Raw genomic sequence first — 27,884 nt, 5'->3', positions numbered from 1 at the left:
AAGATTTAAATCCTACTTTGGACACTTAATAGCTGTATGATTAATAAATGTATTTTTAATGGTCCATTCTACAAATAAATACAAATTCCAATGCTGCTAACTTAGAACAGACTGAACATCAATGATTTGTCCAAACTTGTCATTGCATCAGAATACTGTTGCATTGAATAATGCTAAAAATACTTTGGTGATTTTTCCTAGAACGTGGGATAATTTTTTCTATACATAGATTTTATAATAATTATTTAGAATAGTATTCAATGTAGTGAATTCCAAGTATATGTTCAATTTAAAAATGCATTATCTGGATTTCTGGGTCATGTGAGCACCAAGATGGAGGAGCAGACATTTTCTCTGACCCCCACAATCTGCCAGACCTTTTCAAAACAAAAGCTATGAGCCACAGACAAGAAAACTTCATCATGGCATCCAAAAAGTTAAAGTCCAAAATCCAAAGTTAAAAAAAAAAATCACAAAAAAACAACAAATTCATGAAGCAATGTTCACTGACCCTGAACTTACTCAACACCCCTTCCCTCACCTACCATGGTACCAGCAAGGAGGCTACACTAGCAGACCTAAGGAGATGACACAGGCTTAACACAAAATCAGCCTATGTTTATTTCAGTCTCCCCTTCCTCTTCTCCAGTGATGTAAAGACCCCAGTTCCAGGCTACAGACATTTGCTTGGGTTCCAACAACTAGCCAGCATAGCAGTAGCCCTTCTAGAAGCAGAAGTGTGGGGGTGCCACAATCTCCAGCATTGCAAGGTTCTGAACTGTCAGGGCAGTCAACCCTGTAACCAGGGTTACAAAGCTTAAACACCAAGCCAAGCAAAAGAACTAAGAAACAGGAGGACAGTAGGAGACAAGATACCAAGACAAGTCACAATGTGTATGTGTGTGTGTGTGTGTATGTGTTTCTCTATCTGTCTCTCATCTGGGAAGGGGGTGGAATTAAGGATGTTCTGCATCATTACACTAAGCCTAAAGAAAAGAGTACAGCATCTATCTGAGTCACTTGGGGAAGATATCTAGGATGGGGAAGCTTAAATTGCCCAGTGTGGAAGGAGACTGAGATGCTTTGAGATCCAGATCCCAAGGCAACCACTATCAGAGGAGAAAACATTAGAAAGTGAGCCATAAGGGAAAGTAAGAGAGGAAGAAAGACAGAAATTACCAAAGATTTCAGGAAGAAAAATGTATTATCTGATACCAGCCAGTTTTCTCATTTGCAACACTTACCTCATGTCATGGAATAGATCAAATGAGAAAATGTTTCTAAAGCACAATAAAACCCAAAAGTATTGCAGAAATTCATTTCCAATTAGTAATGTTAAATGTTAAATTTGTCATACATCAGTGACCAAAGAGTTAATATTCTGAAATTACATTAAACTGATAGGAAGTATAATTTGACACACAAGTATTATTTTAACATTCTTTAGGAGTACATCAGTATGAAAAGGAAATTCTATTTAAAACATAACTAAATGTACAAATGAATAAACAAAATATCCATGGAGATTTCAAAGAAGGGTTCAGTTGAATCCCCACTAAGACAATTTCAAAGTGGAAAATAAGACCTAAGAAAAAATTTAAAGATTTATTCAAGTCAGACAAGGCTCTACTAGACCAGAGATTAGTAACCTATGCCCCAAGAATGTAAAAATCATTCTTAGCCTATAGACAATACAAAAATAGGCAGTGGGCCATCTGGGATATAGATTGCAAAGCCCTAAAAACACTACAAGCATTTTATATGCTTAGGAATGGAATTCACAGAGGATTTTCTTAAACATAAGCAATCTTGAGGGAACAACTACTACTAAACTACATTATCTTACCTCTAGTATCATTTTCTACTTCAGTCCTCCAGCGATGTAAACAGCCTTCTAGTACAGAAAGTTCCTCTTCTGTTATGTGTCTTGGTGCTGGATGCATGGGCAAATCTGGAGGTATTCGTGACTGTGTAAATGGCTTATGTATAAATGACCTTGGTGTAGGTGAGGTGCTTGGTAGTTCTGAAGGAGTTACCTGTGGTTGCTCTGCTGGGCTACATTTTTAAATGATAGAAGAGGACAAATAAAATGTCATGGAGAGGCATAAATCTTCTATAGTTACATAAAAATACTTAAAACAACTACTATAGTTTTTAAAAAACAATAAAGAATAAAATATTTAAATTTGACTGCAGTATTCTAGTTAACAAAAAAGGCCAAGAGCAAATCCTCAAAACTCCATTAAATACTTCATGCTTTTATTACTGAATTAGGTTAAATTAGAATTATGTTGCCATTAACTTCTTTAACTTTTCCCACATCCAATCAGTTAAATTTAACTTCTTTAAATTTTCCCACATCCAGTTAAATCTTATCAGTTCTAAATCCATTAACTCTCTCTCTTTCTATCTCTCTCCCACCCACATGCACACACATACAAACTCAAACCTCAAATTACCTCTTGCTTAAACTACTATACCAGTATCTTCACCTACAAACTTCTCCATGCCTGATACCAACATTTGTTCTTCACTCAGCTATCAAAATATTCTTCTTAATCATGTTAAATCTTTACTTAAACACTTTCACAGGCTCATTATTACTTCTAAGACAAAATACAAATCTTAGGCTTGGCATTTAAGGCCCCACATAATCTAGATCTAACCTACATTTCCAGTCCCATTTCACATGGGTGAAAAATGTACATTATTTAGCTTTCAGAGTACAGTTGAGACAATATAGTTATTCCTCAAACTTGATATGCCATGTCTGACCTCCATGTACTTACAGGAGTTATCTTTCAATCATGGAATATACTTCCTACAGATTTCTGCCTTTCAGAATACATCTTTCCTGCAAGTCCCAACTCAAGAGCCACTTCATCCCACTCTCCTACCCCAATAAAAGCACTCTGTCTGTTTAAATTTTCCTAATTTCTCTATTACCCCTAACTCTGACTATATATTGTATACCACTCAATCCTTACCTAGCCTTAACCTAGGTTTGGGGGCAGGAACATTAATTTTTTAAAAATCATTGTATCCCTAGTGCTTTTGCAATAGTAAATTCATAATAAAAAGACTTAAATGAAATGAAATTAATTGAACACATCCATTATTTTGAAAATAAAAAAGTAAACTTATATATACTCTACATATGGATATTGTGTAAAATGTTTTTGATGGTGCCTTTAAGCTTGTCTTATTATGATTGCATAAATTATCAGCATTATTTTATGACACTATATAAAGGTACAAGATTATAAGGATAAAATGTTTATCTCATGGAAGGAAACTTTTGCATCGAAAATACAACATTAAAATTCCTAACTCTGTACAACAATAGAATCTACTTTAATAAGCTATGAATTAATATACAGAAAACATGCATTTTCCAACTTCTTCAGCTTAAAGGGTTAAACTTATTTTATAAAAACATTCATTGTAATCTAATACAGCCAAGGAACAAGAAACTATGTTACATTTTGTTTAAATGAATCTCTCTCCACATTAAATGTTACACTGTAATCAATGTCTCTCCTCACATTAAAAAATGTTTTTACCTTGGTAGTGTCTGTGATGGTATGGAACCACTAGGTGGGGAACTAGCATCAATATCATCAACAGGAGAAGTGCAAACAGGTTTACTTGAGGCAAACTCCAGGGCATACTGCAGAACATCTACCAAGGGGAATCGCTTAGGGCCAGACCCATAGCTTAAATATCTGTTAACCATAAAATGTACGAATGCATTTACTAAGATATTCCAAAAGCCCCATTTTCAGCTATTGTTAGAGTTTTCAAACACCTGCTACATAATGATAAAATGAAATTATTTTATGCCACCATTTTTCTTTTCAGATGACTCTCTGCTGAAACAATGAAAAAGGCTAGTGGAGCAAATAATACAATAAGTAACTGTTTTAAATATCCTCAAAACTGGTTCACTAATACTTCCTCCACACACATGCACATACATATGGATGTGTATTTATATTGTTTTCCTTCAAAGACTTCACTCCCTCTCACTGTCATAGTCCAGATGGATGATTATAATTATTTCTGGCTTTTTCATGGACTAGCTACATGTTTATTTTCAGACAGGTTACCTATCATGTGATCAGTGTAATTATTTAACTGGCTTTCATTTACATCTAATTGGTTTACAACAGAATTACAAACCTGCCTTGTCACAGAAATTACAAAAATGATTAGATTATTTAAAATGGGTTACTTTTACATGAAAAATTTTTTGAAATTTTGATTTTCAATTTACAAGAAAATAAAAAGTTGAGGAAAAATGTATTAGTAAGATTAACTGGGTTTCATAGCAATTGGTTAACCATTACCTAAGTAGAAGTACCAAAGTACAGCAATAGTCTAACAGTAAAAATAGCAATAGAAATCTTAACCAGAATGATAAGCTTCATGTTATGCCCTTCTCATTTTGGCTATATGTTTGTGTGCCTTTAAAAAAAATAATAGTAAAATCACTCTAAAAGTCAGTCCTGAAAATTTGACAGGAATAATCTAATACAGCCATCCTCAAAGTGTGGTTCAGAGATCTCTGAGGATCCCTGAGACCCTTTCAGAGATCTCTGAGGTCAAAACTTAATAAGAATAAAATATTTAATTTCTAATATGGTGTATGTATACCCATGCAGACATACACACACACACACACACACACACACACACACACACACACACACACACACACACAAAATAAAAGCCCTCATGGGTGTGAGGAGTCTTCAATAATTTTTTTAAGAGTATTAAAAGGTCATGAGATGAAAAAGTTTGAAAATCAGTTATGTAATGAAACTAATCATATATCTAGATCAGCTCAGAAAGATTATTTATCAAAATTACTGCTAAATTAACTGTTAAAAAGAGGGATTAAAACCAACATCTTTATAATTGTACTTTTTATATTAATTATGAAGAACAATATATAAAACATAAAGCAAACTGCACTGAGTATCTTCTTCGTTCTCCAAGAGTACCTTTCTAATCTTTGCTGTAACACTGTGAGGTACTCTTTCAGTCTCTTGATCTCGTCTCGTTTAATTCTTGTTATTTCTCTGTTTTTGTGCATATATCTGTAAATAAAACAAAAAGTCAACATTTAGAATTTCTATAAACTTAGCTACTACCATAAGTGGCATAAAATACTTTGCAAAGAATACAAATGGAACTATTTAAACTCAATCATTGCTACAAAAAAAAAATCACAAATCATTACAATGTTTAGAGACCATGAACCATTTTACTGACTGTTTCAAACAAATCTTCTCATATATCTTTTGAGACTTAGAAAATGTGGTTAAGGTTGCTTTTTATTTCTATAACAATATTCTTTCTACAAATTAATGTTCTCTCATTACTGAACAGTTTGTATATTATAAATATATCTGCTAGCAGAAAAGGTAGTCATTTAACACTATTATTTCTTTATACAAACTGTCATGTGCTTTCAAAACAAAGTTTATCTCCAGGAAAATTAAATCAGAATTTCATTTAGAAACAACAGTGGTATAATTCAGTAATTCACAAATATAATTTAAATATATGTACATGTACACACACACATATTCACATGTACACATAACACATGCGCACGCGCACATGCACACACACATACTCTTACTGCTATAGTAAGCCATACCTGTCCAGATATAAAACTTGAGGAAATTCTAACTTGTTATGAATTTTCTCTGGTCTTCCCAAAGCCTGATTAAATTCAAATCTTGACAGTTCAAATGTTAACACAGGTGGAAGCTCTGTGAACCAATGCTAAACAAGAAAAGATATTTTAAAATTTAATAACATTTTCCCTACTTTTAGAAAATTAGGTAATAGCATTTTTACAAGAATTCTACAACATGAATATCTTGGTAAACTAAGCACCTAATTTAAATGTACATCAAAATCCAAAAAAAATTGCTGTCAGGTCTTTTGAATTTTTTTTTTTTAAGTATAAGGCTCTTTCCAGTGTAAGTAACTCACATTTCTTTTCACCACCTTTTCATAATACTTCTATAAACTAAAGGGGAATAAAAGAGTTTTATTTCAAGTCATAATTTCATGACTTTTAAGAGACTTCTGAACTCAATTACATGATACTATTTCCAGCATGATTATTTTATTATTTGAAACCAAAAGGTAATATCAAAGACTTGTGACAAAGCTCTCAAGGTATTTTTGCAATTACTTTAAGTAGTCTAAACTTCTGAAAATAATTTGCATTCAAAAATCACTCTAAAATGTAATAACAGACTTTTAGCATTCTTTTCATTTAATCCTTATTCTCCCACTTGAACTTATAATTTAAGATGAGATATTATAAGAAATGCACAGTTGTGGGAAATAAAGCCATAAATCTTTTAAAAGGTTAATATTTCAAATTAAATATCAAATTAAATTCAATCAAATTAAATATCTTTCTGTTCTCAGCAAAATGATCATAATTAGAAAGGCTGGGAAAATTTACATCTTGGCAACTGTGCCATTTCATTGTAAAATTCTGCTCAGTTCCCAAAGTAAATAATTTTCTTTTTATAACTGCAAATTTTACATAAACTTAATTGGTCAATGAGAAAAGGGGAACTTTGTGTTTAAGTAACTTGGAATTATAAAAAATAAATACGCAAACATAGAAAATATACTATAAATAGTACATATTCAGGTACAAAACAACTAGACCACCCCACAGCTATGTAAGCAAATTAATTTAAATTCAAATCACCAAAGTTGAGTGAATTAATGTTGTCCATAACACACAGACTCCAAGATACCTGAATTTTATTTAAAAAGTCAACAAAATCAGCTTCCCTAGTTGCTTTCCAGTTGCAAATTACTACCAAAACAAGAATGGTCCTTGTTGAGAAATAGAATAGTAACACTATTTTGGAAAGGCTAGTTATACTATCTAGTGAGTCTAGTAATCAACTTTTAATATAAATTAGTAAACACTATGGTATGTGAAGAGATATAAACTAAACTCATTCAGCAAAAATAATGACATTGTAAATTGAGGTGTATATATTTAGAGTCTCTTGGAGGAAGACTAACCAACAATTGTCTTCATCCAGAGATAAGGCACATGGAACTGATCTTATAAAGTAAAAAGTTAAAGAGATCTTGACAAAAATATAAAGGATTTGAAGACAAGAAACAAAGGTTCTTCAAGGAAACCAAATACAACTAATTAACTGAAATTTAATAAACTAATCTGGCTTATTTATTCTTCTCTGAGAGCACCATGCCTAGGAATCCATGAAATAACACTAATTGTAACTCGACAGATAAAATGAAAATCATTAGAGCAAAGAATTTTACACTTTACATTCCACAGGCTAATTTTCAGCACTATTATTTTCAGGTTATTGCGAACTTCTAAAATTCAGGAAACCAAGAGAATCTACAATAACCGTTATGTAGGGTAATTAGGTACTCAAAATTAGGGGTAGGTTATTCTGGAATATAATTCTTCAGGTACCATTTTTGCCACATTCAGGAAATAGCTTCCATACCTTACTAAAAGATGTTCATAGTATTTTTGTATGTAATGTGCCTCTGTTGTGGATACATTTCTCCTCCATCTGCAGTGACTGTTTCTTCCTCACTATAGCTGTGGAGGGACCTCACCTTCTCATTCTGTAACAGATGGGGTGAGACTAGATAACCAGATTTCATGGGTGTGTCTGGTTCTGTGAGCTCAGATTAAAAGACACTGTTTTTTAATTAATTCACAACTAAAATTCTAAATAATATCACACAGCAATGACAATTTTTTCCTTTTAAGATAAACCTGATTTTTTCTAATTAATAAGTTATAATCAATTGCCCAAGTATTACTAAAGGTTAAATATAAAATTTGAGTCAGAGATTTTTTTTAAAAAGTGCTTTTTCATTTAGATATGGATAAGAAATGACAAAAAACTGTTTTCATTATTTTTTAAGTAATGGATCACAGAAGATGAATTTAAGTATATAGAGACTGGATCATTTAACTTACATTAAGAGGACAAAGGCTATAATGAATATGACTCATCTCTGACTCTCTATAAAAGGAAGAATATGTAGACATAAAGGAGGAGTTTCATCTTTTACTTTTATATGCATCTTTACTATTATTGTTGTTATTAATATTGGCTCTGTACTCTGCCTATGTGACAGTTCATGTGAGTTTTGAGAAAATGTAGAAAGAACATTAAAAGTTTTATTCTCAACAGTCCAATAAGTAGCAAAATATATATCAACTACCTCTAGCAATGAAGTATTCTAGTAACAGTGTAATCTCTTGGCCATTCAATGACCTTCGTTTTCTTCCTTTTTAGCTTTGCTAATTTTATAAATACAAAACTTTTAAGACCTGTGAATCTTACACTGTTATTCTTACAAAAAGATATACTATTTTAAATCATCTTACAGGTGTATTAAAAAAAACTACTTCTCAAGTCATCGAAAATTTCTTGTGTCAAATGTACACATCACTTAATTATAAATCATAGTATATTTATCAGCAAAAGTTATTTTTTTGAGAACATATATGTAGCATATTTTTGATGTGACCAACTAAGTTGACTTTTGATATTTAATTTCAGATTTCATACTGAATTATTATAGGTAATGCCTATATAATTTAGTCAGTGTTATCTGAATATGATAAAGGTTATTCCTGAAATACTCAAGTAGTTTATTCTTTCTATTTAATGGATGAAGTTTAATAATTTTTTAAACAGGCGGGGCCAAGATGGTGGAGTAGAAAGATGCATATACTCTAGCACTTTCCCCACAGCCCACAAAATACCTGTAAAAATGACTCTCAACAAATTCTAGAGCAGCAGAAGTCACAGAACAACAGAGCAAAAGAGGTTTCCAGCCAAAGGTAACCCTTACAGGAAAGGTCTGTCTCACAGGATGCTGAGCTGAGCAGAGCACGGCCCTGGTCATACAGCCCTGGGAGGAACAGGGCCTGAACAGACCTCTGGGAAGAGTTCCTAGCAGGGAAGGTCCCAGATACCTCAACCCACAAGTGACAAAGAAAGCTCCAAAGGTCAGTGGGGAGGGATTTCCCAGCTGGGAGAGAGAGGTTTCTCCAGCAATAACCCTAGGCTACGGCAAAGGCCATAGCAGCAGAGTGCAGGCAGCTACATAGGCAGAAAAGCAACCTGGATCCGCAGTTCAGGCAGCTCAGTTTAAAGCCTCTGGCCCTTCATAGCAGCTGATCTAAACCCCATCCCCCCACCCCTGAGTGACAGTCCCGCCCACACCCAAAGCCCAGGAGGAACCTAGTAGCTGAGTCTAATCTCTTGACAAATGATTCAGAAGTCAAGTAACTGGCTGGGAAATTCCCAAAAAAGGGAAAAAAATAAGACTATTGAAGGTTACTTTCTTTGTGAAGAGGTGTCTCCTCCCATCCTTTCAGATGAGGAAGAACAAGGCTTACTGTCAGGAAGTTAAGACCCCTGCCTCCAAAGTGAACTTAAACTGGACTCAGGCAATGGAAGAGCTTGAAAAATGAGTTAGCAGCTTGCTAAAGGAGAACCAAAAAAAGTTGAAGAAAATAACACCTTTAAAAATAGGCTAACTCAATTGGAAAAACAGGTCCAAAAAGCCAATGAGGAGAAGGAGGCATTAAAAAGTAGAATTAGCCAAATGGAGGAGAAGGTTCAAAAGCTCACTGGACAAAATAGTTCTCTGAAAGAGAGAATTGAGTTCAGGGAAATGAATGACTATGAGAGAAACCAACCAGTTAGAAAACAAAACCAAAAGCTTGAAAAAATAGAAGATAATGTGAAACATCTCATTGGAAAAAACAACTGACCTGGAAAATAGTTCCAGGAGACACAATTTAAAATTATGGGACTACCTGAAAGTCATGATCAAAAAAAGAGCCTAGACATTAGCTTTCATGAAATTATTAAAGAAAACTGCCCTGATATTCTAGAACCAGAGGGCAAAATAAATAATGAAAGAAATCCACTGATCACCTCCCGAAAAAGACCAGAAAAGAGAAACTCCTAGGAATATTGTGGCCAAATATCAGAGTTCCAAGGTCAAGAAGAAAATACTGCAAGCAGCTAGAAAGAAACAATTTGAGTACCGTGGAAATACAATCAGGATAACACAGGATCTGGCAGCTTTAACATTAAGGGATTGAAGGGCTTGGAATAGGATATTCCAGAAGTCAAAGGAACTGGGATTAAAATCAAGAATCATCTATTCAGCAAAATTGTGTATAATACTTCAAGGCAATAAATGGTCATTCAGTGATATACAGGACTTTCAAGTATTCATGTAGAAAAAAACAATTGTATAGAAAATATGACTTTCAAACACAAGAATCAAGAGAAGCTTGAAAAGGTAAACAGTAAAGATAAATCATAAAAGATTTTCTAAAGCTGAACTGTTTACATTCCTACACAGAAAGAAAATATTTATAACTCTTGAGATTTTTCTCAGTATTTGGGTAGCTGGAGGGATTGTACAGACACACACACACAGACGCACACGCATAGAGACAGAGAGTACAGGTTGTGTTGAATCAGAAGAGATGATATCCACAAAAAAAATATATAAAATAAAAATTAAGGGGTAAGGGAGAAAAATATTGGGAGGAGAAAGAGAGAAATGGAATGGGGCAGGCTATAACTCATAAAAGAGATAAGAAAAATCTTGTTTAATGAAGGAGAAAAGGGAGAAGGGGAAAGGGGGAAAGTGAAGCTACTCTCTCCACATATGGCTTAAGGAGGGAATAACATGCTCACTAAATTTGGTATGAAAACCTATCTTATACTACAGGAAAATAGAGGAGGAGGCGACAAGTGGGGTGAGGAGAATGATAGAAGGGACAGCAAATGGGAGAAGGGAGTAACTAGAAATAAACACTTTGGGGAAGGGACAAGGTCAAACGAGGGAATAAAAAATAAGGGTAGATGGAGTAGGACAGAGAGCAATATAGTCAGTATTACACAACATGATTATTATGGAAGTCTTTTGTAAAACGACACATATTTAGTCTGTATTGAATTGCTTGTCTTCTCAGTGGTGATGAATAGGGAGGGAGGGAAGGAAAGAAGATGGAATTCAAAGTATTAGAAAGAAATGTTGAGAATTATTATTGCATATAACTAGGAAATAAGAAACACAGGTAATGGGGTATAGAAATTTATCTTGCCCTACAAGAAAAGAGAGAAGATGAGGATAAGGGAAAGGTGGGGTGTGATAGAAGGGAGGGCTCATTGAGGGAAGGGGTAATCAGAATGCAAGGTATTAGGGGATGGGGGGAAGGGAGAGATGGGGAGAAAAACTGGACAGGTTACAAAATGATGTAAAAGCAATTAGTATTAAAACAATTGACTGAATTAATTACTGAGACTAAATCAGAGACACCTTTAGTTTGGGGAAATGAATTTTAGCCTAAGTCTCCTAGAGGCAGGTAACTTCGGGTAAAATTTGGCATTGATGGAAAACTTAAGGTTTTAATGGTAAATTTGATTTTATGATTGTTACTTAAGCAGGGACCAGAATGGGTATAGAAAGGCATGTAAGACACTTAAGACTTGCCTCAAAAGATATTCCTTAGCCAATGTGAAATTATAGTCATATCTGAAACCTGGTTATTGGAACTTGCTATTTTAAGATGCTATTGGACTATTAACTGACTGTTCTTCTGAGTCTAACTCCAGGTATGAATAACAACAAAGGTGTTCTGAGCCTCCAATCCATGATGCCACTAAGCCTATGAGATGCTGGTATGAACTGAAAAAGGTGATCTCATGGGAAGGGTGGGAGAGCGGCTGTTCAGCCTGGGCTGAGGTAGGATTCTCCTGACTTAGTTTCTCCACTGACACCTGGCAGACTCTAAGCCTCACTGAATGCAAGTTGGCAATCTATTCCTGCCTGGAACTGACATGAAGTTGGGGAGATATTGTTTCCCTGAAATGTCCCTACTCTTAGTGGCAATTTCCTATAGTCAAAAGGTTTGTAAGCTTAATACCAGATCTATTAAATTATAGATTGTTGGTAGGGGAACATCTGAGGTTAAGTCTAAAATTAAGCTATTAGGCTTAGGACTTTAGACCAACAACAATAAGTTATGGTGCTTTAACTCTTAGTAATAGTGTGAAGACAATTAGGTCAAGGGCTTGTGAAGGTAGCATACATAGCTATTATTTGTGTCTCAGTTGGTTAATGTTAAAAAAAAAGATTCGTTTGTGGTCTATATTGTAAATGCTTTAAAAGAAGTATCACCTGACCAAAAGTTGGAATTGTGTTATGTGATATGAACTGTGTTAAAAAATGAAAAATAAATAAATAAATTTAAAGAAAGATAATTTTTTAAACTTTTGTTTCTTAAATAACTTTTTGTTGATGTCTTCTGTTTCTTGTATATATGAACAGTTATTCCAAGTATTCCTCCTCCTCCTAGAGAGGTATCCCATATGACAAAGAGTAGTGTTATCACAAAAAGTGCTGCTATGAGTTTATATGTGTGTGTGTGTGTGTGTGTGTGTGTGTGTGTGTGTGTGTATAAGTATGGGGATTCTCTTATCAATGGCTTTCTTGGGGTATAAGCCCAGGAATGGAGACTCTGGTTCAAAGGGTATGGACATTTTAGTCACTTTATTTGAATAATTCCAAATTGCTTTCCAAAATAGTTGTACTACTTCATAGCTTCACCAACGACTGGTGTGCCTGTTTCCACAACTCTGACAACACTGAATATTGCCATTTTTTGCTAATTTACAGAGTGTGAAGTGAAACTTTAGAGATGCTTTGATTTCCATTTCTCTTTGTTTTAGTGACCTGGATTCATGTTGTTGTGAAAACTCTGCAATCCCTCTTTTGAGACCTGTTTGTTCATATCATTTGACCAATTATCTGTGGGAAAGGGTATTAGCTACATACCCTCACACACGTAAACATTATTACATAATAGATAACATATACATATATTAGTTATATGTTTGCATGTATGTATACATAAATGTATATATGTATGTATACATATATACATATGTGTATATATACATACATATATATATATAGTTTCTATATCTTTGATAACAAATTCTTACCAGAAAAATTCAATACAAAATTTTTTTTCCAATTCAACCAATTCTCTTCTTAATAATTTTGTCCGTGCAGAAACTTTTCAGTGTCATGTATTCAAAGTTATTTATTTTATGCTTTGTAATTACCTCTCTCTTTTCTTTTCTTTTTTTTTGGTTAAAAATACATCTATTATCTGTGTGATTAACTGTGAGAGTTATGTGATCTACTTCTATTCTAATAAGTTTATAACTGATAACAGTTTATGGTTCTTTTCAATATAATGTATTTTCCTTATTTATCCCTTTTTACTTTTTGAAAGTCTGCTTTTGCTTGGTTATTGCTTAAATAACCTCTTGCTTTTTTGGACGTACTTAATGCACAGTAAATTTTGTTTTATGTTCCCTCAGTTTTACTTTGTGCATGTTTTTGTTTTTTAAATGTGTTTATTGTAAACAACAGATTTTAGGGGTTTGTTTTCTTATCCAAGTTTTCTCTTTTCTTTTATCAGATCATTTAAACCATTCTCTCCCCCTTTTCTCCTCTCAATTCAATAGATTCCCCTTTCTTCTCTTGTTCATTAGCCATTTTAAAATTGCATATTCTGCGCCTCTTTTTAAAAGGATTTCTCTTACTTTCTTCATCATCCATCCTTTCTGTCTACTCTAGATCCCCAGTCTCTGATACATGATCCCTGTAATTATGTGATCTCTCTTTTCTCTGTATTCCTCATTCAATCAAAATTTCCAAGGCATTTTTGCTAGGCTCTGTACTCTTGGAAGTTTTTGCTTCTCCTTTGTAGAGACTGCCTCAGGGATTACCCTTTCCCAATTAACGTGTCAGAGAAGGCACTTTTCCATGGTGGCCCTCCCTCTCCCACCTTCCCTGATCATGCAGCCTGTCACTAATGTATACCTTCACTATTATCTTTTTCCCCCATATTTCTTGATATCTCCCCTTTATATCCCTATCTTCCTGCTCCTCCAGGTGCCAGTTGACCCCTAGGAGTTCCAACTGCCCTCCCCATGATAGGTCAATGGAATTTTCAAGCATTAAATCTCTTAGACCAGACATAACACGAAGTTCTCTCCCTTTACAGACCATCTCTTTTCATCCACAAAAGCATTCATCAGTGGAATCCTCTCCCACCCCTTTACCCCCTACCTACTTTGGATTAATATGTTTTCAATATAAATTGTATTCTATACACCATCTACTTTTTGTATTTTGGAGGGGGGAATTATTCTTTGACATCTATTGCTACTTAAAATTGTTTCCATATTCTGATCTAAAAAAATGCTTAGAATTTCTCATTCTTATAATCATTTATGTTCCCAGTGATATCATACTGCTATCTATCTCACTTTTTCTTCTTCTGCCTAGGTTTTGAAAAGTGAGGTAAGGGATCTGAATTAAGAGGAAGAAAGGACAAACTACAAAGCCTTTCCTTGCTTGAGCAGCTTCTGCAGAGTGTATAAGCAAAAGGTATGGGAATAGGATGTCCAATGAAGATACAACAATAAGCTGAGTAGGGCTTTAAAATCTAAACGGATCAGTGACAAAGAGAAAGGGGTAAAAGATAATGCTGAGATTTGACAGAATTAGGAAGGCTTGGAAGAGGGGAGGGTTTTTGGGAAAGACAATAAACTCAGTTTTATTTGCTTTTAAGTTATCTTTAGGACATTCAGTTTGATATGTCCAAAAGGGAACTGGTGATGGAGGACTGCAGTTTGGGGGAGATAATGAGGCTAGACATAGATCTGAGGGGTCATCTACATAGAAATGACAGTTAAGCCCATGGGAACAGATAAGGTGGCCAAGAAAAGAGGAGAGAGAAGAAGAGTGCTCAAGAGATCTTGTGGAGCACCCACAGTTAGAAAACATAAAGTGAATAGTCAGACTGAGCAGCAAACATACAAGATGAACCAAAACAAAGCAGTGTCACGAAAGCCCTGTGAATAGAGAGCACCACCTTGAGTTTATATAGAGAAAGGGTAGGTTAGCCACCAACAAGTATGAAAGCCAGCCCTCAAGTCCCAACTAAAGCAATGAATTAGAACAAAACTTCTGGGAAAAGCTTCTTTATACAACATAAAATTAAAAATTAAGGAGAGCTGATATAGGAATGAGAAAGTTAACCAACAAAACCCTACAGATTTATTTCTTTGAAGAACTGTCTCTAAAATTAAGTTTAATACTATAATTTGTTAAAGTTTAAGTTAAGCTGAATTATAATAACAAAAAGTTTTTTGACAAATGAAGTAAAGTCATGGTCACAAATCTAAAAAAACTCGCGGCTAGAAGACCATTTTTCCTCTTAGGCAAAGGAAATGCATGACAGTTCAGACCACAGAAGCAAGAAGCAATAACAGCACACTAAAAGGGCAGGTTAATATTTTTTTTTTGAGGAGTAAAAGGAAACTTCCTCTAAAAATGGCTTTACAAAATTAAGGCTAAAAGATAACAAACTCTGAACTGGGAGAGTCAGGAAACCCGGTTGTCGTTCCAGACAAGCTATAAACTGGTTGTGTAACCTTGAATAAAATACTTTTCTGGACCTCAGGTTTCTCATCTGGAAAATGAGTGGGATGTACTACAGGAGTAGGGAACCTGGAGAATCCTTTTATCATGGGGATTTGTTCAGTGAAGTGTGGATTCAATCAAAGGGCAGCACACCTCAGGACCTAGAAGGCCACATGTGGCCTCAAGGCCACAGGTTCCCCACCCCCATTTCTAAATCTTAGATTCTATGATCCAATGAATAAAAGCAAAATTCTCATTTCAAAATTAACCACCACAAACAAGTTCAATGTTGCTAGACTAGCACTTTAACGTGTTCATTCTTTGTTGCCAAAGAAGACCATGCCATCAGAAAAATGATGATATGACTTGCACTTGACTTTGTTTTGGGTGATGGAGAGCTGTGTAGGTCACCAGCTTCATTTTTCCCCAGAGCCATCTGAATCCAGTGACCAGATATTCATCAGGATGACTAGAGGTGACCCAGGATGAGGCAATGGGGGTTAAGTGACTTGCCCAAGGTCACACAGCTAGTGAGTGTCAAGTGTCCGAGGTGAGATTTGAACTCAGGTTCTCCTGACTCCTGCACTGGTGTTCTACCCACTGCACCACCTAGCTGCCCTCAGACTAATACTTTACTGGTGGCAGGAAGGAAATAGGAGGAGGATGGTGAAGGGCAAAGGGATAATTTACAGCAAATTGTTTAGGTTCAAATTTAGCATTGATTATATACTACTGACTATGCAAAATAGATTCTCTTTTTACAAATCACTGCAATTAGGCTGGGTCAAATTCCTTTTCTATATATAGTCAATTATTAGGTAGCAATACAATTAGCATATTCAATAAACTTTTATTAAGTCATCATAAGAATGAAATGGAGGAAGAAAGAAGAAAAAATACCAAAATGCTAAACTCACCTCCTGACCAGATTTTCCTGAGTTCTCTGAATGTAATGACTCAATCTCTCCTTCAATCATGGCAGCTTCTAGGCATTCGTGCAAATCTTTGAAACCATTGACTTGAAGTGGATACTGACCAAACATTTCTGTATTTTCAAATTTTTTACCTTGAGAAGAAAAGAAAGTTAATTAAATTCATGTTTCTGGATTTGATCTTTCAGCTTCTATAAAATAGTATGCTATGATATATTGTTTAACAAATATATAAATTCCTAACAATTAGGGCAACAAAAAATGAACTAATACTAGATTACATATTGTGAAATATATTTTTGTTCCCTAGCTGTGAAGTTCTAACATAAGAATACAGGTAGTGTCCAAAGATTATGCACTTGGTGTACAAGACTACATCCTAACTGATCTCTGTCAAAAATCCAAGGGCTAGGTTCAAGTAGTAGCTGGTCTAGTATACATCACTACCTATAGTTTCCTCTTTGTCAATATGAAAATTGATGGCTCTTCAACCAAAGGTGTTCTGCCCTCCTTACGAACAAAGTTACAAACTATAAAGTCAAAAGAAATAGCAAATATCCAAAGAAACTCACAAAGGAACAAGAGAGAAATTCAGACCCAGTTTGTTTCAAGTGAGATTTTCTCCTTTCTTCCCATACCAGGCTCCAAATGACTCTCCATCCAACGGAACACTCAAATGACACACTGAAAAATAACTTTCTTGGTGTGCCAGTTATAAGTATTCATCTAATTACCAATAATTGGTTATCCAAGGTTATAGCGTATGTATATAGTGGATAGTTGTAGGGAAAATCTGGAAAATTTGTATAAACTGATGCAAAATGAAGTTAGCAGAACCAATTATATAAAAATAACGATATTGTAAACATATAGCTACAGATATATATTTGGACATAGCTAATGTGAGAATTTTGTTCAAATACACATATTTGTAAGATTCTGTTTTTCTTGGTTTCTCAATGGGGAGAAGGGAGTAGAAAATTTGAAAATGAAAATAAAACTCAATTTTAAAAAAATTTAAACCTTTTTAAAAAGAGTTTATGGAACCTACTATATAGTTATATGACAAGAAAACAAAGAATATAAAAGAGATCTACAAAAATATAAAATACCCCAATTAATAAAACATGAAATAGGAATCTTAAATAATTCACTGTCAGAAAAAGAAATTGAACTAGATCTAAAGGAATTAAAAAGGGGGCAGAGGGAGAGTGGGAGGAACATGTTTTTATAGGAGACTTATGTCAGGAGAAAAACCTTTAAATACAAAAGAAAGGAAATCCAAATAGAACAAGACTATTCTGGACACACCAGAAAAATGCAAGAGGGAACGGAATATGTTCCAGAGAGCAATGGAGTTTAAGAAGTTGACCTACCCTACAAATCTGAGCTTAATCATGACTGACAAAAGACGGATTCCAATAAAAAAGAGGTACTAGAATCATTCATAGGAAAAAAAATGCCTGAAGAGATGATTTGCCTTTTAAACATACCACATAACAGAATACAAGAAGAGTAAGCAAATACCATAACCAAGGACAACCATAAAATGATAATACCAAGATCTTCAGGAGAATTTTTTCTAAATAGATACGACTAGACAAGGGTGAAAGAAGAAGTCAAATAGAAGAGAGCAGGGAAATATTTATATACTATACAAATTATTCTCAAAAATTCAGAATGAAAGTAGCCTCTCAGATCATTTTTATGACACAAATATAGACCTAATACCTCAAATTTGGAAGAAAAATGAAAAAAACAAGAGAACTGAACACCAATCATCATTAATAGACATTAATTCAACAATAAAAGAGCCTACTATATGTCAGGCACAGTACTAAGTGCTTTATAAATATTTTCTCATTTGATCTTCAATCTCAGGAGATAAAGGCGATTATTACCCTGCATTTTGCAATTAAAGAAACTGAAGCAAACAGAGGTTAAGTGACTTGCCCAAAGTAATACAGCTAGAAAGTATCTAAGGTTGGATTTGTACTCAGATCTTCCTACCACCAGGCCCAGATCTTTATCATTGCATCACCCAGCTGAATAGCTAGAGTTTTTAGGATTTTTGTTTGAAAAAAAAAAGGGCCTGGTTTCAAAAAACAAAAACACTACAACATAGCAATTTTGTCCAAAAACAAAGCAACCATTCACTATGATCAAGCTGGATTTATATCAGGAAAGGAAAGATGATCCAACATTAGGAAAATGATTAGTATGATTAATTAAAAACAAAAACATGGAAAATATTATCATATCCATAGATGAAGAAAAAAGGCTTTTCACTAATACTCATTGATGTTAAAAAACCCTATAATATCCAGATACAGAAGGACATTTTATTAACACTGCACAAGCACCAACCGAAATCAAAACCTGGCATCACATGTAACAGGGAAGTACAAGAAGCAATCCCAACAAGCAGGGTCAAAAGGAAGGATACCTGTTTCCCCCCTTGTAGGTGACATAGTATTAGAAACACTAGTTAAAAGAACTAGTGTATATATAAAAGAACGAAATTAGAAGCACAAAAAGAAAACAAAACCATTTTTATTTAGTGATGTTCTACTTAGAAAATTCTAGGGCATCAGCAAAAACAAATAGAAAAAAAACCCTTAACTAATCTTAACAGTTCTTAGTTTTAAAGATTAGAACACAAGAAACCCAGAAAAAGGAAGAGGACATATAATACAGAAATAGCAAAATCCAAGAAGCAATGATGGAAAGGGAAATTACACTGAAAACAACTATAAAATTCTTATGATAAGTAGAGGTCACAGTCTTTTCAATATACCTACATGGGAAAAAAAATCACAAAAAGCACCTTACAGAAATAATGACAACTAATAAATGATGTTTTTATATTAATTAAAGGAATCTGTAGATTTCATGCTATTACATAAAGACAAAGATTCCTTCAGATGAACAAAAGATCTGAAATATCAAGGTAACTAATTTTATAAGAAGGACTAGACAGGGAAGAGAATGATCAGACCTCAAACTATCTTATAAAACTAATCATCACAACTAGTCAGTAATAGTTAAAAATAGGATGTTAAATCAGTGGGACAGATTAGACAAGGGAGATTTGTAAGTAATTGAATGTAATATTAAAGACAAATATTTGAAAAAATCCAAAACATAAACTGTCCAGGAATTATTAACTCCCTATTTGATAAGAAGTGTGGGAAAAATGAAATAGTAGTCTGGCAGATACTAGATTTAGACAAACATTTACATGACATATGAGAAAAAAATTGAAATGGATGTATGGCATGAATATTAAGATTATATCATAAAATAATTTGAACAGAATCAGTGTAGGCACCTTTCACAGCTATGGCTAGAGCGAAAATTATTAACAAAACAAGGGTTAAAGGCAATTACAAAAAATGAAAGCAAATTTCAATACACATAAATTTAAAAGTTTTTGCAAACAGGACAAAAATTCTTAACGTAATGTTACATGAACTTAATGTGTGTCTGTGTATACATATACACACATATATTTTGATAACTGTATTTCAATATAATTGGTTTCCTTTGCAAATGATTTATTCTGTGCATTTCAAACCATCATTCTGAGCAGAAGTGAATAGGTTTCCAGTGGCTGCCAGAAGAGTCAATGACAGAAAAAAAAATCCCAAGAAGGGAAGCAGTCAACTGGGAAAAATATCTTTCTATCAAATAGCTAGATAAGAGCTGATAGTCAAGGCATAAGACACAAATAACAAACATTTTTAAGAACAAAATCATTTCTCAAAAGATATGTTTCTGACAAGAATCAACTATTCAAAAAAAGGAATGATAAATTATTGAAAATCATATGAATGTTCTATTTCATTAAAGATAGAAATGAAAATCAAATAATTAAGAGATTTCACCTCACAGTCAATAAAATGGCAAAAATAACAAACATTAGGAAAGCAGTGCTGGAGTGTGTATGGAAAGGTGATATTGACAAAACCATTCTGAAAAGCAGTTTGGAATTATGTTGAGAAAGTAACCAACATTCATATTCTGTGGTATAAATAATCCACTGACAGGCATATAGTTTAAAAATGTCAATTACAAAAAAGAAAGGTCCTATATAAATAAAATAATTATGATTATCACTTTTTGTAGTAACAAGAACCGCAAACAAAATAGATGTGCATTGAATGAGGAATATCTAAACAATTTGGAATATTACTGTTCTGCAACAGACTATGAATATGAAGAACATAGAGAAGCACAAAAAGACCATATGAACAGAAATTAAGTAAAATAATAAAAAAGAAAATAATACATATAATGACTACACTAATGCAAATGAAAAAAACCAATTAATTTCATAAAGTTAAAATGGCTTGGACCTGGAGTAGAAATATAAAAAGGCTACTTCCCCAATACTTCTTTGTAGAGTTGGAGACATTATAGATTGTAATACTGCATATAATATCAGACTTTTTTGATATATTAGATCTACTAAACTATTTCCCGCTCTCACTCTCCTTTTTCTTCCTTGGTATAAGTGATGGCTTTCTGGAAATGGAATATGTTGCAAAGTGTAGGTAATATAAAAATATGTCAATTAAAATTATTTTTAAGAGAAGATATGTATACTTATATTTATTCCCTCTGTGCTACATACATATGTATACACATACACATACAAATATGCATATATTACGTACAATAGTACACATATTACATAAAGTATATTTTATTGTAAAATATATTTTGGTACATATTTATATAATTTATATTATATCTAATATTACATATTAGATACAAAATAAATATATAATGTTACACATTCTATATAACATAGTACATACAATTATATATCACATGGACTACATTGTATTATATAGTTTATATATAATATACATACATACAAATATATACATATACACATATATATATATCACACACAGAGAGAGCAAATACAAAATAGAAAGGTAGTTAAATATATAAAGGATAGATACATTACAAAAAAGTTAGTACAGAAGATGGTATGTGAGCTGCATCTTGAAGAGAGTCTGTGAAACTGGGAAAGAGAAAGTGTATTTCTGACATAGTAAACAGCCAAAGCAAAGGCAGAGAGATGGGTAGACAAAGTGCCATGGGTGAAAAAGAGTTTGGAAGAAGCCAGATAAGTGGCAATGCAAAGTTAAAGATAGGAAGTAAAGTAGAATGAGGCTATAAAGACAGAAGAGGGCAAGGTTGTGAAGATCTTTAAAAGTAAAACAGAAATTTTTATTTTTTTATTCAAGGAGCAATTTGGAGGCCACTAAAGATTACCAAATAGGTAAATAATACAGATCAATGCTTAAGGAAAATCACATTGACAGTTTATGTGAAAGATAGGCTGCAAGAGAATTTTGTAGCAGAAAGACCAATTAAGAGACCACTACAATATTCTAGGCAAGAGGTTGTTAAGGAACGTTTAGGGGTCCCCTGAACTTGTCTTTTTGAGTTGCCATACATTTCAGATACACTGGACCCAGAGTGTACAGGAGGCCTGAATGTGTCAAGGACAAAGCTCCCACCTCAAACTGATATTATCTGTTGTTTGCACCCCAAGCTGGACTCCCTGTGTGTCCTTGGGAGTCAGGACAGGCACCAGTCAGTCTGCACCAGACTGAGAAACTGTTTGTGCAGCTGGGACCCTTGCAGAGAAACAGATCATCCTATCTTCTTAGGTTAGCAGTTCCCAAGTGAAAAGAACACTACTTTTGCTATCTTAATCAGCCATGATTTGTCCTCCCACGCAGGTGGAGATTTCTGTTTTTCCTCCACTTTTTGTCACAATTTCATAAATATACAAGCTTCTGTTTGGATTGTGAACTTTTTGGACTTGCTTAGAGTTTGATATGCATGTTCACTTCTCTTGTAATAAACCTAGTTTTCATAAGTTTTGTGAAGTTATGACTGGTTGTTGACAAGATCAACTTAGTGACTGTTTAGGTAGTGAGAAGGGGATGGATGTGAAAGATATGATGGAGATATAAATGACAATATTTGGCAATTGATTCATTATGTGGGATGAGAGAGAATGAGGAGTCAAGGGCAACTTAAAGGTTAAGAACCTGAGAGACTAGGAGAATAGGGATGGTTTCAACTGAGACAAACAGGAAAGGCAGAAGAGAGAGGAATTTGGAGAGGAGAGAATAAATAGTTTTGGATCTGGTAAGCTGACTCCAAGGCAGAGCCTTGGGGAATGCAAAGGGGATAATATTGTTGAGCCAGCAAAAGAGATTTAGGAGGAGTCTGAAACATAGGAGGAGAACCAGGAGAGAGCAGAATTAGGAGAACACAGAAAAGAAAGAGTATCCAGGAAAACAGTATGGTCAACAGCACAGCAGAGAAAGTAACAAGTCTGAGGACTAAGACCATGCTATGTAGCAATTAAGAAATTATTAGTCACTTGATAAAGGACAGTCTGAATTAAGTGATCACTTCAGAAACCAGCAAACAATTGATGACTGGGATGTGAGAAAGTGGAGGCAGCAAATATCGACAGATTTTTCTAGGACCTTGGCTAAAATAAAGATAAATGCTGATAGAGTGAGGGGATACTAGGGCCCTATAAAGGGTGTTTAAGGGTGAGAAGTAGCATAATATGTTGGACACAGCACTGAAGGTGAAGTCGTCAGCTGGAAGGGTCAGGGGAGGGAAGTGTGCTCTAGAAAAGGAAAACAAGGTTTGGAGTGGGATGTGAGCCTAGGTATTAATTCTGGAGATAGAAAAGGGTTTCCTTGTTTCAGTGAGGACCCAGCTGAGTAACATAAACCTGTAGGACTGTTTGTGTACTCAATCTCCATAGGTGTGGTTACTTCCTCTAGCTGAGGATGGCAGAGGTAACCTAGCGCCAAGGAGGACATGAGGCTGAACACTTTCAGAGTATGAAGTTGAATACGTCAAATATGGGGCTGAGATTGGGAAGGAAGGCAAGCACAGTCACAGTGGGAGTAATAGCCTAAGGAAGCAGAGAGGTGTGGAAGGATTAGAAACTGCAATGAGGAAGAAACAGGTTTTGAAAAATTTAGTACATCAGTGACCTTAGGCAAGTCACTTAATCTCTTGCCTCTGTCTGTTTCCTTGTCTGTATAATGTTGGAAGGAACAAATGAGATAAGGTGTTAAGAATTTTAGAAATCTTATGCTATTAAATGTTAGCTGCTAATATATATTCACTAATAATCTTTGTAATATAATCTATAAATTTCTGAGTTACATAAAGGATTAGGAACTGTCTGAATTTTCCAACTTTTTTTTTATCCCAATCCAATGTGTACTTTGTGTGGTATTATGAAAAGGGCCTGAGGGTCAAGAAAGCTTGGTTTAAACAATGGAGCATTGTACTATGTGCTATTGTATTATGCTGCTTTATTCCATAAATAATAAATAAAATTTAAAAAATGAACAATGGGGCAGTGGGCATATATCACTTCATGGTTCTGGGCTTCTATTTTATCACCTCTTAAATGAGAAAGTTAAACTAAAAGACCGTAAAGCATCCTTCCAACTCCATAGCTAAGATTGTAAGCATGTAAACATGGAGGATAAACAATGCCACTTTAATATGACTAAAATATAATAAATTACTTTCAATACTTTATCTGACTCAAAATACCAAAAGATCCAGTGCTGGAGAGACAGAATGGGTTCAAAAGCTTCATCACTTGTTTCTTATTCAAATGTCAGAACAAGTTGTACAACCTATTTCACTCTTCCTATTCTCTCTTGCTAATCACATCAATGATCACTGAGTGTGTGATGAAGGAAAAAGATGAAATTTTTCTAACACGAAGCATTGAGAAGGTGGTAATAAAAACCATATCATCTTTTTCATCTACACAAATTCTAAAATTTTTATATACTTAAACAGTTCAGGAGCTACAATAACAGTAGGGAAGTATTGAAGAGTAAGTTAAATCAAATAAAGCTTATCACGTGTAACAAACTGCCAAACCATTACAAGTAGATGTATATGTGTGTGTTGGTATGTATGTGTATATATATATATATATATATATATATATATATATATATAGCTATGGATATAGATATAGATATAGAACCATACCTTCAAGCACTCCCACCGCTAGGAACCTTCCATAGAACAATTCTAGCATTGGGTTCTTTGGTTTCTCTCCATCCCTGGAACACATTTTTAATATGCAAATATTGTTATTATAACTTTTGAATTTATAGACAGTGACTAAACAAAAACATTTTAAAAGTTACACTGAAAATAAAAACCTACGCTGTGACTTAAAGTATAAGGAAAACAATAGATTTTTGAACCCTCTTATACAGCGTGTTTTAAAATCTCATAGTTTAGACCAGGAGTTTTTAACCTAGGGTCCATGAACTTTTAAAAAATATTAATTTTGATAAATGTATTTAAATGTTAGTTTATTAGTTCTAATACTATGAATTTTATTTTATGCATTTAAAAATATTTTTAAGAGAAATACAAATACAAAAAAGGTAAAGAATACTCATTTTAGATTATGTCATTACACATTTGACTAGTTTTGCAAATAAAACTAATTGAATCAGAAGTGAGCACAGTGCTTTTACATCTTATTTTCAGACTTTTTGCATTATTCAGTACTAGAGACCCAGCTAATTTTACTTCTTATATGACTAGACTATTCACTTTGAAGAAAATGAAGCCAGAGTACTTTATAACTACAAAAGTTAAAAACTCACCAGAGTAAAGAAAGCACTTTCAATTTTTCGGCTAAATTTTAGCTAACTGAACGTTACTGAATTCATAAAAATCTTTAGGTATATACCAACAATACACAAGCCATGCCTACTAGTTCTTAACAGATATTTATTTCTATTTGAATAACAGTTTTCATCTTATCAAAGTAAAAGAAACTAATTTATATTTCACATCAAGGATACAAGTTAAGAATTAGATTTCTTGTTCATAATTGGAGTCAGAACTATGCATAAGAAAAGCACTTTTTTGGATAAGATACGAGTGGGAAGGTGTCTGGACCTGTGACTTTATAAGTTCAGAGAGTTTCTTGCTGTGGAAACCACCTGCATTGATATGGGCCAGTAATTCACCTATGACTTATAGTTTAAGAAGATTTGCTGGGGCAGAAACAGCTAAAGGACGGTCTCCCATCTACTCTGCTACGTTAACTTTCCAATTATGTGATAAATTTGTTAGTTTTAGATACTGTAGTTTCCTAACCTGTATTAATCTTATTCAACGGCTGACTGCGTGAGACTGTAAAACATACGTGAATCCTGAACAACAAAGCACCACATCCATGTTATACTTCCCTCTGAAGAACAGAACTAAAGAAAATATAAAACATAAATACTGATTTCATGAGGAAACTTACCTTTCTTCTTCAGCTTTCATTTGAAAGGCATCTTCCAACCAATCTAATAATTTGTGTGTGAATTCACTCACATCTTGCTGTATCAAAGAAAACAAAATCATATTTTTCCTACTAAAATTTTTTTGAAAATATCACATTCTAAAAGTCACTTCTGTAAAGTGATAAAATAGCATGTTCAAAAAAATTTTATACTACACATTACAAATGTTGGAAATGTAACAACACAAATGTATGATAATGATTTTATATGAAAATCAGGTAATATGTTGAAAATTACTACTCTATATAACACATTATATATACATTAAGAAATATATATATACAAAATGTATATATATACGTACATTAAGAAAATCCAAAATTAAGAAAAATCTAAATTTCACAAGTCATTAAAAGGATTCTTGAAATAATGCAGGTAAAGGGATTAATATTTTTTTTTATCAAATTTCACTTGAATTTTCCTAAATACATATATACTTCAGTATATGCAGCAATAAATTATTCAACCAAACAAAAATTCCACAAGCTACTTTCATCTCCCAAGTGAGAAAAGTCGAAATTTATTGGAAAACTCTCTATATAGGGTTATATTAAACCTAGCAGTAACTTCATAATATGAGGGAAAATAGAAAGGGCTGAAGACTCTTCTTATCATAATACTCTCATACCTCAGTAATTCTGAGGTCAGGAAGGACATTAAGAATTAATTACAGTCAAGACTTTGTTTCTTTTTAATAATGACAACTTGGTTGAGTTGTCAAAACTAATTGTTATTTACTATAGTAATTTTTATTCTTTGAAAATTTGTTCTTCTAGGTCAGTAAAAGATCTGTTATTCAAAGGGTTCATGTTAGAAAACTGAAGCTGGTGAAATAGAAGATGCCAAGTAGTCATGTAATTCCCTAAACAAATCTGAATAGAAACATGTCATATTAAAGAATCCGAGGAGTGGAGTTGGAGGTAGGGGGAAATCATAGGAAAAAGGGGTATTTCTTCATTTAGGAGGACCTATGTTCTTTTAATATATAGATTTGAGAGACAAGAAATGCCAAATAAAATTACTACAACTTTTTTGCTCTGTTGATTGATACGGCTATCATTGGTGTCTAAATTTTTAAGCTCTTGCTTCCCTGAGGATGACTCAACTCTGAAGCCTGCCTGATGATGGATGAATTCCTGCAGAGAGGACAGGTGGATGACAGGCATGTGATATGAGCCCCACCCAAGCAACTCACTCTCTGGTGAGCTTCACCTCCACCCAGTTCTTTAGGTTGGGTCTCCTCCATTAGAATATAAACTCCTAGAAAATAGGGGTTGTTTTGCTTCCTCATTGTTGTATCCCTAGTTATTAGCACAATACACAAAATATTTTTTCAATTTAAGTAATTAAATTAATGTTGGGAACCAAAAGACTTTATGTAACATTTTCCAGCTAGATGTATGTGCATATATATGATCTAGCTGGAAAACTGTGTGTATGTGTGTGTGTGTGTGCGCATGTATGTGTGTATGTAGGCACTCACGTGTATGTGTTTCAGCAAACATCAAAGACCCAAATGGAAAAGGGGGCAAAATTTTAAACAAAATACTATAAAATGATTTTCCTTCGGTAGATTGCTCTGGGTGGGTACACATGTTTCATGTTCCTGGGGTGTGTGTGCCTATGGATGTGAAAAAGAGACAGACCCAGTCAATAAGCATTCATTAAGTTTTTACTACATGCCAGGTATTGTGCTAAGTACTAGGGATTTAAAGAAAAGGGGGGAAAGTCTTTGCAATCTAGGCACTTACAGTCTAATCAGATTAAATATAATTAGCCATAAATGAATATCCCTATAAAAGCTACCTGTTGTGAGCCATTCGATTTGAAAGCATCTTTAAGAATATCAACTGCTCTTGAAGGATCAACATATTTTCTTTTAGAACCAACAAGAAGTGCAAACAGATGCCGAAGCTCACGCATAAAAGGCAAATTCCGATGTTCCTAAATTTTAAAAATAAAAAAA

General features: G+C 33.8%; 1 protein-coding gene and 1 long non-coding RNA gene across 9 annotated transcripts in view; one reads left to right on the top strand and one right to left on the bottom strand.

The window, feature by feature from the left end:
- The window catches only part of USP25 (ubiquitin specific peptidase 25), a 199,094-nt gene that overhangs the window by 83,185 nt on the left and 88,025 nt on the right, over nt 1-27,884 (bottom strand). For 7 of the 8 annotated variants that reach the window (XM_072614727.1, XM_072614728.1, XM_072614734.1 and 4 more), the window contains 8 exons: nt 27,725-27,862; nt 25,879-25,955; nt 24,594-24,667; nt 16,503-16,651; nt 5,669-5,796; nt 5,007-5,102; nt 3,564-3,725; nt 1,847-2,055 (listed from right to left, as the gene is read on the bottom strand). In XM_072614727.1, coding sequence (XP_072470828.1) covers nt 1,847-2,055; nt 3,564-3,725; nt 5,007-5,102; nt 5,669-5,796; nt 16,503-16,651; nt 24,594-24,667; nt 25,879-25,955; nt 27,725-27,862 — 1,033 coding nt within the window. The remainder of the gene's footprint in view (nt 1-1,846; nt 2,056-3,563; nt 3,726-5,006; nt 5,103-5,668; nt 5,797-16,502; nt 16,652-24,593; nt 24,668-25,878; nt 25,956-27,724; nt 27,863-27,884) is intronic. The other variant, XM_072614730.1, reaches the window with a different exon arrangement.
- LOC140506973 (uncharacterized) lies at nt 690-27,884 on the top strand. The gene is made up of 4 exons (XR_011968174.1): nt 690-894; nt 14,446-14,547; nt 26,998-27,119; nt 27,802-27,884. It is a non-coding gene; the product is annotated as an uncharacterized lncRNA (long non-coding RNA).

This window comes from Notamacropus eugenii, chromosome 5 (assembly GCF_028372415.1).
Source record: "Notamacropus eugenii isolate mMacEug1 chromosome 5, mMacEug1.pri_v2, whole genome shotgun sequence".
Taxonomy (NCBI): Eukaryota; Metazoa; Chordata; class Mammalia; order Diprotodontia; family Macropodidae; genus Notamacropus; species Notamacropus eugenii.
The sequence above is the reverse complement of the archived record's forward strand: the minus strand, read 5'-3'. Positions and strand labels throughout refer to the sequence as shown.